General features: G+C 37.9%; 2 protein-coding genes across 2 annotated transcripts in view; both read right to left on the bottom strand.

Moving 5' to 3' along the window:
* cyth1a (cytohesin 1a) overlaps window positions 1-17,683 on the bottom strand; it is a 282,462-nt gene that overhangs the window by 44,070 nt on the left and 220,709 nt on the right. The window lies entirely within an intron of this gene.
* Window positions 1,855-17,226, bottom strand: usp36 (ubiquitin specific peptidase 36). The gene is made up of 20 exons (XM_087808571.1): window positions 17,127-17,226; window positions 12,345-12,610; window positions 11,613-11,834; window positions 11,305-11,415; window positions 10,378-10,480; window positions 10,238-10,305; window positions 10,090-10,160; window positions 9,935-10,017; window positions 9,239-9,350; window positions 9,025-9,165; window positions 8,045-8,145; window positions 7,849-7,984; window positions 7,424-7,780; window positions 6,044-6,262; window positions 5,567-5,685; window positions 4,888-5,502; window positions 3,653-3,846; window positions 3,394-3,579; window positions 3,209-3,324; window positions 1,855-3,141 (listed from the first exon to the last, which is right to left on the bottom strand). The coding sequence occupies exons 2-20, from the start codon at window positions 12,595-12,597 to the stop codon at window positions 3,010-3,012; spliced, it is 3,339 nt and encodes a 1,112-aa protein (XP_087664697.1). The 5' UTR covers window positions 12,598-12,610; window positions 17,127-17,226; the 3' UTR covers window positions 1,855-3,009.

The raw sequence follows: 17,683 nt of genomic DNA on the forward strand, positions 1-17,683 counted from the left end.
AATAGTAAATGGAAACAAAAAATAGTTGATGTCATTCAAGTCTGATTTCCACACTGCAACTTTCTGGGAGGAGTTTAAAAATATATATATCTTATTTTTAATGGAATTATTCTTCTCTCCAGTCAGTCATGAGTGAAATGTAACGAGGCTGACGTTTCTATTTTAAGATGCATTTAAGAAGCTAAACCACTGAATTATTGACGTCTCCAAACATCATCAAATACATCGTTTCCGTCCAGAACTTTCCATCTGAATGTGGATTTTATCCTTTAATATCCCGTTTTTTTTTAGTTGTTTGACATGTTGTGACACAGTGTTGACACGTAAATGACACACGAGTGTTGAGAAGAACCAACCGTCGAGTTCTGCCTCCATCCTGCTGGTGCTGATGCGGCTCCAGGCGTCACTTCCCGGAGAAATATCCTGCTCCTTCTTCTTCTTCTTCTCCTCCTTCTTCTTCTTCTTCTTCTCCTCCTTCTTCTTCCCACAGCCTCTCAACTTCCCGACACGAGCCAGAAGTGTTGGGTCTGAAGCAGGTTCCTCGTCTGTTGCTAAACGTCTGTGGAAACACCTCAGAGCCCGCCCAAACGCGTGACGTCACTTTCCAACTTTATTGCTACTGAAGGTGAGAACAGACACGTGGGTGGCTCACGCAAAAATAAATAAATAAAAAATATATTATTTTAATTGCATGGATGTAAGACATATTAAATTAATCTACGATCCACACTAAAATAAATAAAATAATTATTATTTTTAAATAAATTCTATTTAGATTGATTTAATTTGCGGCTACATACGTCACTTCCTGGAGAAATATCCTGACTAGAAAATTGATTTTTATTTACAATTAATTAATATTTATTAACATAAGGGACTAAAATATCTTCAAACATAATTAGAAGCTGATTATTAAATATATTGACTATTGATTTAATAAGTGAATGTCAACGTGAAATACAATCAATATCGACACGTTAAAGTAATTTAATTAAAATCATGTACAATAGAATTAGAAAAGAAAAAGTTAATCAGTTGAAAAATGTTTTCAACATATTCTGTTGAATAAGTTTGCGTTATTTTTATAAGAAACCCACATTATATAGTTGTATATAAAAAAAATGAAACGAATAAAATGTGTAATTGCATAGGTTTAAAAGTTTATTTAATAAATTAAATGTAAATAAAATAGGCCATATATTTTTGTTTAAAAAATTCTATATGATTAAGTATCATAAGCGGGAAATTGATTTAATACAGTAATGTATATTAACAAAAGGGACTACGAATATCCTCGAATTAATTACAAGAAAATTAATAAATATACTTAGATTTTAGGAAGTGTATGTCAAATGACGTACAGTAAATATTTTATTAAATTGAAATAAAGAAAAAAGTGGATCAACAGAAAATATATAATTAAATATTTTTCTTTTTCCTGTGTTGTTCTCAGTATTATTTTAACCTTTAAAGTATATATTTTATTGAGTATTGTTTTGATTGTTTAAGCGCTTTGTGACCCTCGTCTGGAAAAGCACTATATAAATACAAATTACTTACTTATACGGCATTTTAATTTTATTTTTGACTCAAGTGGTTTTGCAGAATGCATTGTCATTTTCACTAAAATCCGAGTTTGTAAATGAGTACATGTCTCTAAAAATGTGTTACTAAACACGCGTGTCGCCACTTTATTAACTTTGTTCCCACTGATGTGAAAACAGAAACGTGGGTCACTTACGTCATAGAAAAAATAACAATAAGCGGATCATCTTTGTATAGAATTTTTCTGTCCAAGAGTAACTTGTTTTAAGTTAGTGTATCTGCGAGATGCTGAAGAGACGACCATCCCCACAAAAGTCACAACTTTATTGCACCTTTAAATTGAACAATAGTGTGGAGGGGAAAAAAACTTTCATTATGAGAGTTTCTCCTGGATCAGAGAAGGCGATGTGAACATGTTAGTCGTCCATCCACACACGTAAACACTCGTTTGTCGTCGTCGTCTACGCACTAGTCAGTTTGTTTTTTTTTTGCATGGGACGAACGATGCTTCTTTTACATAAACATCTTGCAGAGAAATATTCAAGTTAACATCCAACAACTCAATCGGCGTGTGTTGAAGATCCTTAAAATTTGATATTTTAATACATTAAATCCTACTCTTTTACAGCCAAGTCAAGGCAACGTGTCTAAGATGTGGAAATGTGCCGGCAAAGTCTCTACAGCGAGGTAAGCACGAGATGAACTGTACAGTCGGCTGAACTCCGGAAGGAAAGAAAAACAAAAAAAAAAACTCTTTTGCTACTCATTCGTGCGTGAACACCTGAAGTACTGGTATATAAAAAAGTGTTTCTACAGGATGTACAAGATGGAAACATGAGAGGGATCAGGCGATTGATTCCTGAGTCTTGGCCCAGTCTGGAGGAGATATTGCATAGAAGTATAAGAGAAACAAAAGAAAAAAAAAACAAGAGCGATGGTGTGACAGCAAAATATTCCCTGCACTCATCATGACGAGTTGATTTTTTTAAATGCAAAAAGCCAGACGCCGACAATACCCGCAAAAAATAAAAAATATCAAAACTAAATCTGAATTAAAAACATAACATGGTTTTTAGAAGAAAAAAAAAAGAAAAAGGAAATTAGAATCAAACCAACAGGCTTACAGTAGTTTTTAGACCTCAATTTCCACCCCGACAGAAAAAGGGCAAAATTTGGTCCTAAAAAATCCACTTGATACACAAACGAAAAATATATATTTGAGGTGATTAAAAGTAGAAAATAAAATATCAAAGAGTATCGACCACACAAGTTGACTCAAATATTTACCAAGCATTTAAAAAAAAAAAGGTAAACATTCAAACAACTCTTAAAAAAAAAAAAAGAAGCTTTAAGAAAATAATTTAAGGACTTATTAGACGTGAGGATGTTTGGACCAGCGGAGACTGTATTCGGGAATATCAGGACTGGGGGGGGTTTACGGTGAAAAGATTTTCGGACTGAGCCTCAGCGACGAATTCCAAAAACTCTCTTCGCTCCGGGTGTCACCGACCACTTGTTCCGCCTGTCCTGGACCTTCTGGAAGATGCTGCTCCCGCATCTCCACTTCTCCTTCTTGTAGTTTTTGATCTTCTTTACCTGGAGGAGTAAAAAGTTTACAAACACTTTCTCGACAATCTCCCCCCCTGAGGGTCGTCGGATTTACCTTCCCGCTGTCGAACTCTTCGTCCCACTCGTTGATCACGGTGTCTCTCTTGGCGCGTTGGACGTCTTTTATCGCGTCCCTGCTGATGGTGGAGGCGTCTCCGTCCCAGGTCAGAACTACAGCACGAGGAGAACCCTTTAGGTGAACTCTTCTTACGGTCAGAAAAGACGGTAAAAAGGTCTCACCGTTGGCTCCGTAAGCCTTGTCTGTGGAATTCTGGAGCAGTTCCTCCACCACGGCGCTCGTCTTCTTCCCATTCCAGGCGACTGGAGCAGAAGTTTTCGGGATGTTATCGTCGCCGTCATCTGCTGCTGGTGCTTTGCATCGCTTGTATCCGTCCTTCACTTGGCTGTCCCAGACGACAACTGCCGCTACACATTTTAAAAAAACGGATTAAAAAAAAAACCCTGACGAAACGCCAAAATGTCTTGATTGACGACAAACCTTTGCTTTCCTTCTTCTCCTCCCCCTTCTCCATTGGGGTGACCGTGGAAGGGGGCTCCTCGCCGTCCGACTGGTTCGTTTTATCTTCCGACAGTTTCACCTTTAGCTTTTTTTTCTTGATTTTCAATTTCCTTTTCAAGGCTATCGACTCGTCGTTGTTGTCCAGGGGGTCGCTCTTCGAGGCGCACTTGGTGCTGAAGGAACAAAGAAAATGTTTTTAGAAACATGCTATGAATACAGTCGACAAAAGTACCAACAAAAAATATAAAAATTACATCATATTTTAGCATTTAGAGAATAAAAGCGCGAACATTAAGTAAGGATTTGAAATAAGTGGTGGGATTTTGTAAAAAAACATACAATATATAGTGATACTGTAGTAACAAGGATATATTTGTAGTATTGTTAAGTATTTACTCTGGTGTTGCAGAATTTACAGACCACATGTTGAAGACGATGATGACGGTGACGATGATAATAATGAAGGTGAAAATGATAATGATGTTGATGATAAAGATAATTGTGATGTGATGATGATGAAGATAATGGTGATTTGATGATGATGAAGATAATGGTGATGTGATGATTATGAAGGTGATAATGATGTTGATGATAAAGATAATGGTGATGTGATGATAATGGTGATTTGATGATGATGAAGATAATGGTGATGTGATGATTATGAAGATAATGGTGATTTGATGATGATGAAGATAATGGTGACGTGATGATGATGAAGGTGATAATGATGTTGATGATAAAGATAATGGTGATGTGATGATGATGAAGATAATGGTGATGTGATGATAAAGATAATGGTGATGTGATGATGATGAAGATAATGGTGATGTGATGATGATGAAGATAATGGTGATGTGATGATGATGAAGGTGATAATGATGTTGATGATAAAGATAATGGTGATGTGATGATGATGAAGATAATGGTGATGTGATGATGATGAAGGTGATAATGATGTTGATGATAAAGGTGATAATGATGTTGATGATAAAGATAATGGTGATGTGATGATGATGAAGATAATGGTGATTTGATGATGATGAATATAAAGGTGATGTGATGATGATGAAAATTAAGCAAGAATTGATTGATTTAATTGATTATGGAAAATCTTTTTTGGGGAAAAAAGTGGAAACAGCGAGGTTTAATATTGACACAGTATTTTGAATAAGACATCAGGGTATCAATCTTTTCAAAATTAGGTGTGAACTTACTTTTCCGATTCCGACTTTGACTCTCCGACCTCCATCTTTTTCCTTTTTTTCCTTTTCTTCTTCTTCTTTGAATTTTCACCATCGTTTCCATCGTCGTTTTTGCTCGACTCCGGCGGAGCGGGATCTCCTGCGGAATTCTGTTTGGATTTTCTCGTTTCCGCGTCGGACGGCAAGCTCCACATTCCACCCTGACACCAGTTCTCCTCCTGGCTCGGAGCCTCGACGTGAGTCAGGACGCACTCTCTGGCCGCAGTCTCCTGGTTCTCCATTTTCCTCTTCCTCTTCCTCTTCTTCTTCTTCTTCTCACCGGCCAGATCGACGTCGTTGGGCTGGGTCATCGCGGGCGTCTCGGTATCGACGTCTTCCTCCACCTCAGAATGCGGACGCTTCTTTTTCTTCTTCTTCTTTTTATGCACGGCGGGAGAATCCGCCGCGTCGGCCTCGGGTTTTCGGTAGTCGTCGGAGGACTCCGGGCTCTTTAAATCGGGGAAATGAAACCCGTTCATTTTGGGACTAAGACTAATTTTTGGTTTCAGAGGTGATGGCTGCTTGACCGAGCCGCTGGAGGAGGTGAAAGGAGGCGACTTGATTTTGGTTGAATGGAATGAATCAGGTCTGAAATCACAAGTTAAAACATGAACCCGTTGATGGTCGACACTCGGGAAAGTTGCCGACTCACCTCTTGGTATCACTACGAGCGTGCGTGAGAGGAGTGAGAGGAGTTTGATGAGTGGACTCACTGGACTGTGGTTTTGGCAAAGCGGACAAATCAGTGTTGCTCGGAGTCCGACTGTGACCCTGCAGTTATTGACATAAATAAAAACTTGGTGGTCTAAAAAAAATAGCCATGAGTGTAACGAAAAAAGAAGAAAAAAAAAGAAAGAAAGAAAAAAAGAAACCCAAAGTGAATCAAAACGGGGGGGAAGGAAGTGAGGGATGACAGAAAACAAGGAGGCGAGGCACAGAAGAATTAGAAATGGTTAGAAAAAAGAAACTGAAAAGGAAAAGAGGACAAACTCTAAATAATTGCGTACACATCGAGAAACAACTTGTCTGGACAGAACTCAATGATCGTTTTTTTAGGGACAGCAGCGCGGGAGACAAAAGGCATCACGAGCTAGCATTAGCCAAGGAACTGGTAGCATCGGACAAGTACCTTCTTGGCTGAAAGGGCCAGCTTCTTGGCCGGAGGGGGAGACATGGTGCAGGTGGCTTCCGACGTGAGGTTGTTGAGGGCCGGGGGCTTCGCCTTCAGGCCCTTCTGCTCCTCGGCGCTCTGGGAACGCTCCAAGCTCTTGGCCGGCGATGCTAGGCCGTTTTTGCGAGGGGTGGCCGGCGACTCGCCTACTGGTGCACTTTTTGGACCGTTGGTTTCCTGGTGGAGGAAGACTTTACTTCAGCGAGACAACGGTAAATATCTACGGTTTTTCAGCACAAATCGGAGCAAGAATCAGCAACATTTTGACATTATTTTTACATTCTCTGCCATATCAATCATTGCAGTTACACAGGTATGACAATAAGGGGAGCCAGAAAAAATATTTTCAAACAAAAATTTAGCTGCTTTAAGAAATATCACTATAATTATATTCTAATTAATTAAAGTGAGTAGTTCAGAATCTTGTGACCGCCAGGTACTTCTCATTCTCTACGGTTTTATGAGGAAAAATTGAAGAGCTTTTTAGCTTTAAAAAGGTTAGTTTCATGCCATAAGGCTTTTGAGCAACACTACATATAGTACACACAGTGGTCCTTCGCCATACTTCAGTATTTCACTTCTTTTTACAAACAGTACTGCATAATTAAATATATTTTATCAAGCTACATTCCGTAAACTAAAGCTTGACATTGTTTCCACCGTCACAAACAGGCTATTCATTTGAACAGCAGATAAATCTCAACACAAACACCGATTACCGCAACCACCTTACTTATGGTGCCTTTTCAAACACGGATCTATTTAGGGAGAACCGATCGGTCCAACAGTAATGGTTTTACATTCTATGTCTATGTTGCCATGTCAAAAATAATCTGTGCTTTGATTGGTTGGCTGGGCGGCAAAGAACTAGAAAAGAGAGAGGTGGTTGAGAAGAGATGGCAACTCGTACGCAGTATTGAGTTTGCAAGTTCAAATAAGTGTAGAAAGATTAATGGATTTAATTTTAATGCAGGCAGTTTTCAGAACGCAATAAACAAGATCATGGATGATGCCAGTCATCCTCTGAACAATGTCATCGATGAACAGAGAAGCAGATGGAGCACGAATGCTCCTCCAATGATGCAGCACTAATAGACTCAGGGACTCATTCCTTCCTTGTGCTATTGTATAATTTTGGGGGAAGAGTGAAGTGAAAAGATGCTATATTCCGTGTTAATCGTTGTATCCTTTTCTTTTGTATCCTTTTCTATGAGTTACTTCCTTTGATCCACGTTGTTTGTACTTTTGTAGATATCTGACTGACAACTAAAATTCCAGAGAAACTGCTCCAAAGAGACCATAATGGATTATTTTTAGATTCTAGAAAGACAGCCATACCTTTGACTCTGTGTTGTCCGCAGAGGACGAGTCAGACAAAGACTTGATTGAGGTAGACGTTGACATGCTTTTGCTCTCGCAGCCTTGTTTCTTCTCGCCGTCGGTCCTGCTGACGCCATTGTTGGATGGGGTCGGCGTGCTGCTGCGCGACTGAGCCTGGCTCTGAGGGAAGGGCTTCTTCACCTTCTTGAAAGGCTCGTCGATGACCGCCGGCCCGCCGGGCAGCTTGGCCTGGCCGTTGGAAGACGAAGTCCAGTTTAAAAGTCTGGGCTGAGAGTTCACCCCGTTCCTGGACACGGGCAAACCCAGACCTCCGTCCATGGACTGGATTTTACGCAGTTGTGCAGGCTCCAGTTTCTAAAGAGTCAAATGAGTTAAACATGTAAAGGGATGACATTGATATAAAGCTGTTCTTTATTATTTACCTTTGTCACCTGGGGCGACGAGAGGGGACCGTTGAGGTTGGTCCTCTTGATTTGCTCGGACGAGACGCCATTTTTCCCATGCATCATGGCCTGCTTTGTGGTTTGCCCGTCAACATTCTTCTTGGTCTCAGGAATCCTTAACAAAAAAGGGGTTAGTGATGAAATTCTAAATGACATGACATCGGCAGGTCATTACCTCAGGTAGAAAAGCACGTAGGCCTGCTGGTTCAGGACAACTTTAATGTTGCTCGAGTGAACCATTGAATCATTCATTTGGTACCACTGCCCATTGCTCGCCTAGAAAAACCGGGAACAAAAACGCATTTTATAAGTTTGTGACTCAACTTGAAAAGATACATATTTACAAAATCGGGTAGTACAGAGTGCAATGTTTTTGTGTGTCAAACTATCTTCAGCCCTGCAAAAAGGTTCTCTTTAAGCTCATGAACAAAGTGAAGGGCGTTGTAAATCATTCCCCGGAGCAAAGTGAAAGATTCTCCACAACAAAAACTGAACAAACAGCAGCGCTGTTGAAAGTTCAACTATGACTGAGTAGACGCTTGTTCTCTCTTGTCAGATCTTGGTTGATAAATCAAATTCTTTGTGTCCCATTTAAAACACAAGATGAGAGCATAACATTTAACCAAGATCCTCGGAAGGAAAAGACTAAATCAAAAAATCTAAAATCAAAAGTTAGAGTAGAGTATTATCTTGACCTTTAAAGTATATACTTATTGAATATTGTTTCTGATTGTTTAAGCGCTTTGTGACCCTGGTATGGCTGAAAATCTGTGAGTTTTACATTTTTGAAGCAGGAAGATAAAAAAAAAAACTAGAAAATATTTCTATAAATTTCTAAACAAATGCTCATTGGCTGCCGAAACTTGTTTATGACAATACAATTACACTTTTCTAACAGTAGAGGGAGCCAGATCGGAATCAGTTTTGTAAAGTGGTTATGACTGTACAGAACACTAACAAAAATACATTTAATAAAAACTATCTTATTTTTATACTATTTAATAACATTTTATAAAAATAATATTCATAATACAGTAGACAGATTTTTCCTAATAATACTTTACAAGGTCAATTGATATTTTGCTTTACAAAGGCCACTAAAATCCATTAAGTTACAATGCGAGCGAAATAAAATGCCCGTTCACACTCACTCACCTTGACGTAGCAGTAATAGTGGCCGGCGTGACAGCTGTAGCCGGAGTGCACCAGCACCGCGTAGAGGCCGTACATGACAGGATCACCTGAGCTCTGAGACATGTACGGACGGATGTTCAGGAATTCTGGATATCCAACATCCTGCCAAAAATAAAGACAAAAAAAAATTAAGCTTCCAATCGAGGGCTTGATGGCGTAACAACTCTTTGTTCACCTTCGTTATCTTCCCTCCGCTGAAATTGGCAAACCGCTTCAGCGAGAGGGTCAGTACATTAGATGTTCGATGGACCGTGAAGCGCTTTGTTGCAGGCACTTTCTTTTTACACCTGCAAGGACAAATGAGAATAAATGAATTGCATAACCTCAATGAATATCCTGGACTTATACAAGACACACTTTATCATTTAATAGCGTCCATTTATCTGTCTCATAACTCACCCTATTTAAAGAGAATATTTTAAATTATGAGGCTTATTTGTTTTTAAAAAAAAAGAAAAGGGAATAATTATCTCATGATGGCAGCAGAACAGTTATTACAGCAGATTAAATTTAATTTTCTTATAATAAGCTATAAATAAAAGCCAATTTAAAAACAGCATGTATTAACGTGGGTTTTCTCTACTTCATGATTTTATTTTAAGTAAATATAATTTCGAATTTAGGAGTGAGAAACGACGAAGACCCTAAACTAAAACACATTATTCTTAGAAGTGTTTATTTGAGTAGGACAGATAGGAATATTTTTGTGACGATTTCCTGAAGGAAACTGAGCTATTACTCACTTAACCGGCATAACAAAAAAAAAAAAACTTAAAGAGCAATTGTCCTTGCACAGATGGGTCAAAATCGATATGGGTAACTTTACAACGTCTAATTGTCAGTGTCTCTACCTGAATGGAACAGGACTCACTTGGCACACATGTAGGCGTTCTCGCCACTTAAAACATCTGGTTTAACAAACAGCTCCAAGGCTCGGACAATGTTCACGGCTTGCTGGAAGAACACAGGAACAAAACGTGTTCAGGAATGAAACGTTCAACATCATTATAATCAAGTACTCCTTACTCTGATCTCTACTGCGATGTCTAGATACGGGTCGTAGGTGTCGGACACACTCTTACAGACTGAGCATTTCACTAAGAATGGGGAAAAAAAAGAAGATATTTAGGATTCAACTGTTTTTTTCAGGCAATAAATAAAGATAAAACAATACCTCTTGACCTGAGGTAACCTCCAAAGATCTGGTGCACCAGCGTCGTAGCTTGGGTCTGCCTGTCAAGCCTGCAGAAAAAAAAAAAAAGAATTGCAATTTAAAAAAAACAACTTTAAAGTCACTCAATCATACAGACTTACTTAGGGTATCCGTTGAGACATGCTTTCTGCATTGCATCGATGGTGTATCTCAAGAACTCATGGGCGTCTTCTTGACTTCCAAAGCGAAAATGTCTGGCAATTTCTGAGAATTAAATTAAAATAAGGCGTTTCTTAAGACACAGCGAATTTATATTTAAAAAAAAAAGTGATACAATTTCCTAAGAATTTGAAATAGTTGAACAGGTTTTGTTTAACCACACAACACAACAATTACATGTTATAACACGACAACTTTATGACGAAACCCTCTTTATAGTGTGAAATGTGTTTCGAGGAAAAAGATGTGACACTTTACAGTGTCAAAAATCTAAATTATTACAAAAATTGTTGGGATCACGTATAACAAAAGCCGTTATTAAAGCCCGCAGTAACATTGAGACTGTGAGGGCAGCAGTGCAGGAGAGGAGAAAGGGAGGGAGAAACGACTAATTGCAGCAGAAGGCAGGAAAGAGAAGGATCCTGCGAGACACCACGTCAAGGTACAGCTAACAACATCAGCCGTTCTCTCTGCATGACATGTTCATTCAGTTCGCCCTTATTCTGCTTGCGTCGCTGCAATTCCTGACGAGTTGTTTTTTTTACATTTTACAAATAAATATTAACACTGTTGAAACCATGGAGACAATGGTGAGACTCGGAAATGACATGAATAAATTAAGCAATTAATATGATTATATATTCAACAAACAAAAATATATACAGTGTATATATATATATGAGTGTGTATTTTAATTTATTATTAATTTAACCATTTTTACATTATCATCATTATTTTGATGCATTTTTTTTAATGTTCAAATATATAATTGGATTAATTGTCTACAAATTATGTGAATATCAGTTTTATGTTTATGCGCGGGAAATAATTTCATAAAAATAAATATTAAAAAAAAAAAAAAGTCTTACTTTTCAGGTCTCTGATGAATGACACTGGCTTGATGGCGTTCCCCGTGTTGGCGAATGCTTGGATGATATGGTTTTGCATCACACAAATCATGCAAAAGCCGGACTGGTGACCTGGGTAAAAAAAAGATCAGATTATAACACGTTTCGTTATATATATATATAATGCTCAAAAACGTTTATAGAAAAATCAAATAAAGGATGCAGGGCGAAAGAAAAAGTTACGACACATTGACCTGCACGATAAAAGTATCACAGTTCAGTCTCCCTTTTGACAGTAAGAATGTCAGAGATGTTGAAGAAGCACTCACATGCTCGGCTGTGCTCCTTGGAGAGCAGGTAGTTGGCGAGCGGTGGAGTGTAGGTGAGACACTGCACCGTGGAGTTGAGGAAGCAGGTGTTTCCCAGATTGTGAAGGCCGGCTCCTACCCTGTACATTCGCTCCCATTTCAGCGTCAGCTTGTTCGCCGGGAACAGCATCTTCTGTGGGGCCGGGATCCCATCGCTCTGGCCGCTGATGTTATTCTCCGAAACTAGCGTTGAGGGAGAAGATGATGTTAAGATGAATCAATGATTTTCACTGTCGTGACCTTTGTCTTGCAGAGAAAATACTCTTAAATACTGAAAAAATGACATGTCAAAGGACAAAGTACTTGACTCTGGCTTTGCAGAACTTACAGAGCTCATGACTCTTGGCAGAAATACAGTAAGTCCAAAAATCAGCTTTAAAAAAGGTGCTGGAATCGAATGTATCCTCTTGTCCTCAGTCATAAGCTGAGGACTACTAGTGACTGCTGCCATCTAGTGGCTAGTTATATTGGCAACACAAAAATAAGCAAGCAACGTGAATATTTGTACGTTAAGAGTCATTTGGAATTTGAATTGTTTTTAATTTATACACACTTTATTGGAATATACACCACATTAACTATGGTAAAAATAAAGAGATTTTAATACATTTCTTTTTAATATCTATCTATATATATATATATCATGAGGAAAATTGTTAAGTGGGTTTAAAGAACACATTTTCGTGAGCTCACCTTGCCGTTTGATTTGGAAATGGTCAGAGACTTTCTGCCCCGCGGCGCCCTCATTCCGGGGATTCAGGATCACATACTTGTTCTTCAAGCTGTCCAGTTGATAAGAGAAGCCTTTGCTCGCAGGTTCAAACTCGATCTTCTGCAGCAGAACCTTCTTGGCAGACGAGGCCAGCAGCTTGTTGAGGTCGCCTTCATCGCTCGTGTCCTTGCGCCCGGGCTTTAGCGCCTCCTTGAGTTTATCCACTATCGGCATTGTTGAAACATCACTGAAAGATTCAAGCGGTATAATTGGTTTTCATGTTTCGAAAATGTCAACACGAATGACTGGAGAAATAAATATGCCACAATATTACAATATACACTTTCATTTTAACATCAGAATGTATTCTCCAGAGTTGAACTTAAATGAAAACATGTGATATCGTCATAAGTGATTTATTACTAGTAATTAATCATGGGAATCAAAATTATGATATAATAATATTGCCATTCCATGAGAGAGTACTCTTTAGAACGATTAGCTAACATTGAGCCAATTTTGAATCGTCCACTCACTCATGTTTGCATAGTCATGTGACCTGTGACCTGGGCAAAGTGCAGCCCTGGAGCCACGTGCGGCCCTTAGACTGCATTTTGTGGCCCTTGTGTGATCGAAGTAAGATCATGGAACAGATCTAAAGATTATTTTCATTATTCGGATTAAAACACAATATGTTTTTTTTTATGGAGCATTGTTAGCCACACATGTTAGTCATTTCTGTGCTTTTAAAGTTACACCAAAAAAAACACAGAAGAAAAAAAAAACATAATTTACAGGATCACCTAGTCAACGACAACATCAAATTAAGCACCAGTCATTGGAAGACGATGGACTTAATCGACCATTAACTTATGTTGTCTCCGTGTTTATTAAATACAGGAGCTAAGAAGGTCAGCAACAAGGACAACACTTGGATGGAAATCGTCCACAGCTTAAGTGTTCTTCGACCAACACAGTTTGAGGCGTCCAGACTTTTAACGGTTTGGCAAAAACGGCTGCGTCGCTTGCCACTTTCACTGGCAGTCATATTTAATAAATCCCTTCTTTTTTTCTTTTTAAATCAAGGTTGTAAATGTTACATAATAAAGGGAGTTATTGAGTTACCAATGATTCTGCAACTAATTTTAAAATCATTTTCTGTCGATGCCAACTCATCCTTGCCAACTGCACTTTTAGTTATTCAACACAGCAAACCTAGTTTATGAGAACTCTGATATCTTTTTTTTTCTTTTTTTTAATACGTAGCCTTCAGCTCATCAGTGCAAGTTGCAGCTCAAGAGGGCAACGACAGCTTCACTCGCTGAGGCACGTGTGACAGAGAAACAAGGACAAGTGTGTGTAAAGCAGCAGCTGTGACTTGGCAGCTGTCCCTGCAGTTACTTATGACACCAGACGATAGCATTTGAAGATATTTCATCTCTTCTTCTTGTCTCTATCGTTTTCCCTTTCAGTTTCTGTTCACACAAAACAAAAGAGTCGATATTAACAACATCTAGGAGATGTTTACTGCTATATAATACACAGATACGATTCTGGGTTTTAACTATAACGATGAATGAATCAATTCACGTAAATGTATTGAAAAGAAAATAATAAACAAGGATTCAATAAGGAAGTGGTTGTTATTTTGTATTTAGGAGAAAATTATGGTGACATTTTTTACTAAACGTATGTTTACACTAAACAAGTAGTCCTTGCCAAACATCTCTTCTTATTACTGCTTCAACAACTATTGTCATAACTGTTTCTAGCGATAAAGACAGTATTTTTTAATCCAATTTACACATTCATAAATGCTAAAAACATTAGCATTTTGTGCAAGAATTGACACCAATGACGACATTAACGCGGAGGTTTAACATCACCGTCTTGCTTTACACGGTCCCTTTAAATACAGTGATGGAGAGAGTGCACTGAAAAGAACATGTTTTGAAATCAAAAAATGTCCAAACATCATCTTTCAAAGCTACCGGAGACCACTGTATCCTCTCATCCTCAGTAATCGCCAGGATCCCTTGGAATTTCATTGTTCCTTTAGCTTCTGAGGACGTACTGACTGCTGTCATATAAAGGGTCAGGGGTTGCAAGATAAAAATAAACAAATGCCATGAATATTTGCAGGTTCATTTTAAATAAAAATACATAGTTGTTTTTATTTATATATATATATATTCAAGATTCAAAGCGTTTGTCATAGGTACTACGTACCATGAAATTCTTACTTTGTACCCTCAACAAAAGTGCACAGTAATAAATGAATATATATATATATATATATATATATATATATATATATACACACACACACACACATACATAAATAACTATATATACATTTGAAATAATAAAAATCTAAAAAAAACCGAGCAACAAAAGTACAAGTAGTGCATGAGGTAGATGTGGTTTAACTGTTGAGGAGTCTGATGGCGGTATATATATATATAAATTACTTAATTGGAATTAACTATAAAAGAACTAGGATAAAAATAAAATGTGAATTTGAAAGATAAATAATCTGTTTCCAGCAATAAAGCCATTTTTTTTTTAATCAGATTTTGCATTCATAAATATAATTTAATTTTAGCATTTTCTGCCAGAATTAACACCAATAACGACATTAACATGGAGGCTTAACATCACCGTCTTGCTGTACACGGTCCCTTTAAATACAGTGATGCAGAGAGTGCACTGAAAAGAACATTTCTAAAGAGATAATATTGTGCACATTTCCACAACAACCGTCTGTCAGCAAAGTGTGCAGCTGCTGATGTGTTACTTTGTAGCGAGGCGCTCACAAAATGTCCACAATGCTGCTCAAATTTTTTAAAGAAAAAAATAAATGGAGTGAACACAGATGCTGCAGACTGAATCGATTGCCCGAAGGGAAATTTGTTTATCCTGCATTAGCGCCACAATGTTACAGTGATGACAAAAAAGGCAAGAGGGACACTGGGATTATTTTCATCACACGGTGGCATTGGCTGTGGGGGGAGAAGAATATGAATTGTAGGCACAAGGGCACAATGACCTTCATGGACCAGTGATACACCTAAAGAATGACATAGCCGTGGGGGACGCCACCGACTGCAGTGACGCAACTGCAGAGTCGCTGATACGCTGACATCAACCAATGCATCCAGGTTATTATGCAATTGAACCAGTCAATGACTTCTGTGTACACAAAATTATGTTGAACATATCTCTGGACCTTGAGTGGAATCTGACTAATGAACTCATTAAGGATGCATTAATATTAATTAAATGCTAAAACAGTACATTTCCTAAAATATAAAACATTTTTGTAAGGTAAGGTAAAACTTTAAAAAACCAAAAAATTGTTTTTTTCCAATAGCCACAGAAAATACAGCAATTAAATCAAAATAAAATAAGAAGAAGAACATAAAGAGAAAGAAGATGATACAATCTAAGTCTAAAGACAAAGAACATAGATAAAAGAAAAACAACAAAGACTTTGTATGGAAAGGAACGATTAAAATGTCAATATTATCATTTAATATATACAAAGAAATAGGTGGTAAGATGAAATAAAATTGTTTATTAAAATGTTTATAGTCCTCTATAGAAGACGGTGTGTGCACGTGCGCATGAGGGTTGATCTGTGTGAGTACACTTTAAATAATAAATAATTGTATGGACAATAATAAACAGGAAGTTGCAGCCAAGCTCTCTCGTATGCCAGTACGATAAATACTTCCCTTTGACTGTATTTATCGTGACGTTTAAGATCATGTAGAAACCAACAATTGTATTTGTATTAATTTCTTTTAAAGATTAATAGTCTCAAAATATGACTATATGGTTTTAGGACTTTCAGTAAGTGAGTATAAAAAAATACTTGGTAAACAAAGTGTTTTTATATCAATTGTTTTTTATAACATGTATATAATATGTCATTTAGAAAGTAATTAAGGCATATTTCTTGATTTTATACTCCTTTATTTTGGCTTGACGGACCCTTAAAAAAGTATAGAATGTGGCCCCTGAGGACATTTTATTGTCAGACCCTGCATTTGAACATTTACAGTTTAAAAAAAAAAACATAGCCAGGTAATAACAACTGAAAATAATAATACATTTTTCAGTTGGGGGGGTGAATTCCTACAACTGTTAGTTTGATTTTATGTCTATGACCTCACAGGCGTAAATAAGTGAAGGTTTTGACGTCATAGAATAGTAACCGAGCACAAATGACGTGACAGTAAATGGTAACAGAGGTTACTGTCGTCACACAAGTATTTAAAAGCATCGGATTCTAACATTGCTGACCAGGTCTCCACGCACAGCAGCAGTGTAGTCATTTGTACGAGTGTTTTTGGAAATAAATGTGTGTTTTTACGATTGAATAGCAGAAGAATTAAAAATAAAACCAGCTACGATACTGTATTCACCTCAGTATGACATCGTTGTTCACATGCTAATTGGCTAATTACAAGATTATGAGTTTATTTACACGTTATCGTCACGCAAATGTAGTTATAATAACAATAAAAAAGTGGATTTTATTTTTTGGGATAGCGACGCTAACCGGGCTCGTAGCATATTAGCCGAAGCTAACTTAACGTGGCGAAGTCTACTGCAATGTGGGGTTAGCATCTCACCGAGCGAGCGGCTAACACTTCCTAGCACAACAGCGCGCGTTAAACACTCCAAAATAACCCGGTGACATTCAAAGTTAGCGAGGTATTGACGTGGGAACCATGAGAGCGAGGGTTTTATCTCACCTTATTAGCGCGCCAACGTGTTAAATAAAGCCGTCCTTTTATCTCACTTCGGGCTTCTCTGGCTGGTATTTTCGCCCATGCTGCATTATCAGGGGGCGGGATCCACGAAATGACGGACGTGATAAGGGAGCCAATGGGAGGACAGGTCAGGCGACGTTCGAAAGGTTCAACCAATCGCCGCCGACTGTGACACAGTGGCTGGTACACGTGACGGGGAAAGACAGCGCCGTGTTTATCGTGTGTAGGAATGGAACATTACAGCAGGGGGCGCTCCGACTCGTCTCAAGACTGAACTTGGCGTTTTTTTTACTGTATTAGAAATATTAAATAAAAAAGATTCCTTTTTTAAATTGATGTCCAATAACCGCATTTCATTAATTGGGTCTCGGTCAATTAAAAACAGTGCATTTAATTTCCTATACATTTGACAATCTTTTGAAAAAGTAAAAACGAAAAAACAAACCTATGTAAGAAAAGCATTGAGAATTATATGATGTATTTCTTTTAGTTATTTTCAACCTTCTCCAGGAAGTCCCACTTTTACTGAAATGTTTTAT

The sequence above is a fragment of the Callionymus lyra genome, chromosome 15 (genome assembly GCF_982586985.1).
Source record: "Callionymus lyra chromosome 15, fCalLyr1.hap1.1, whole genome shotgun sequence".
NCBI classification, from domain to species: Eukaryota; Metazoa; Chordata; class Actinopteri; order Syngnathiformes; family Callionymidae; genus Callionymus; species Callionymus lyra.

Bases quoted from the DNA above. Each gene is read 5' to 3' on its own strand.
- usp36 (XM_087808571.1), bottom strand. From the start codon at position 12,597: ATGCCGATAGTGGATAAACTCAAGGAGGCGCTAAAGCCCGGGCGCAAG. The intron at 7,985-8,044 runs GTAATGACCTGC...TTTTTTGTTAAG, and splicing joins TACGTGCTTTTCTACCTGAG to GATTCCTGAGACCAAGAAGA. The intron at 5,503-5,566 runs GTGAGTCGGCAA...TTGTGATTTCAG, and splicing joins GCTCGTAGTGATACCAAGAG to ACCTGATTCATTCCATTCAA.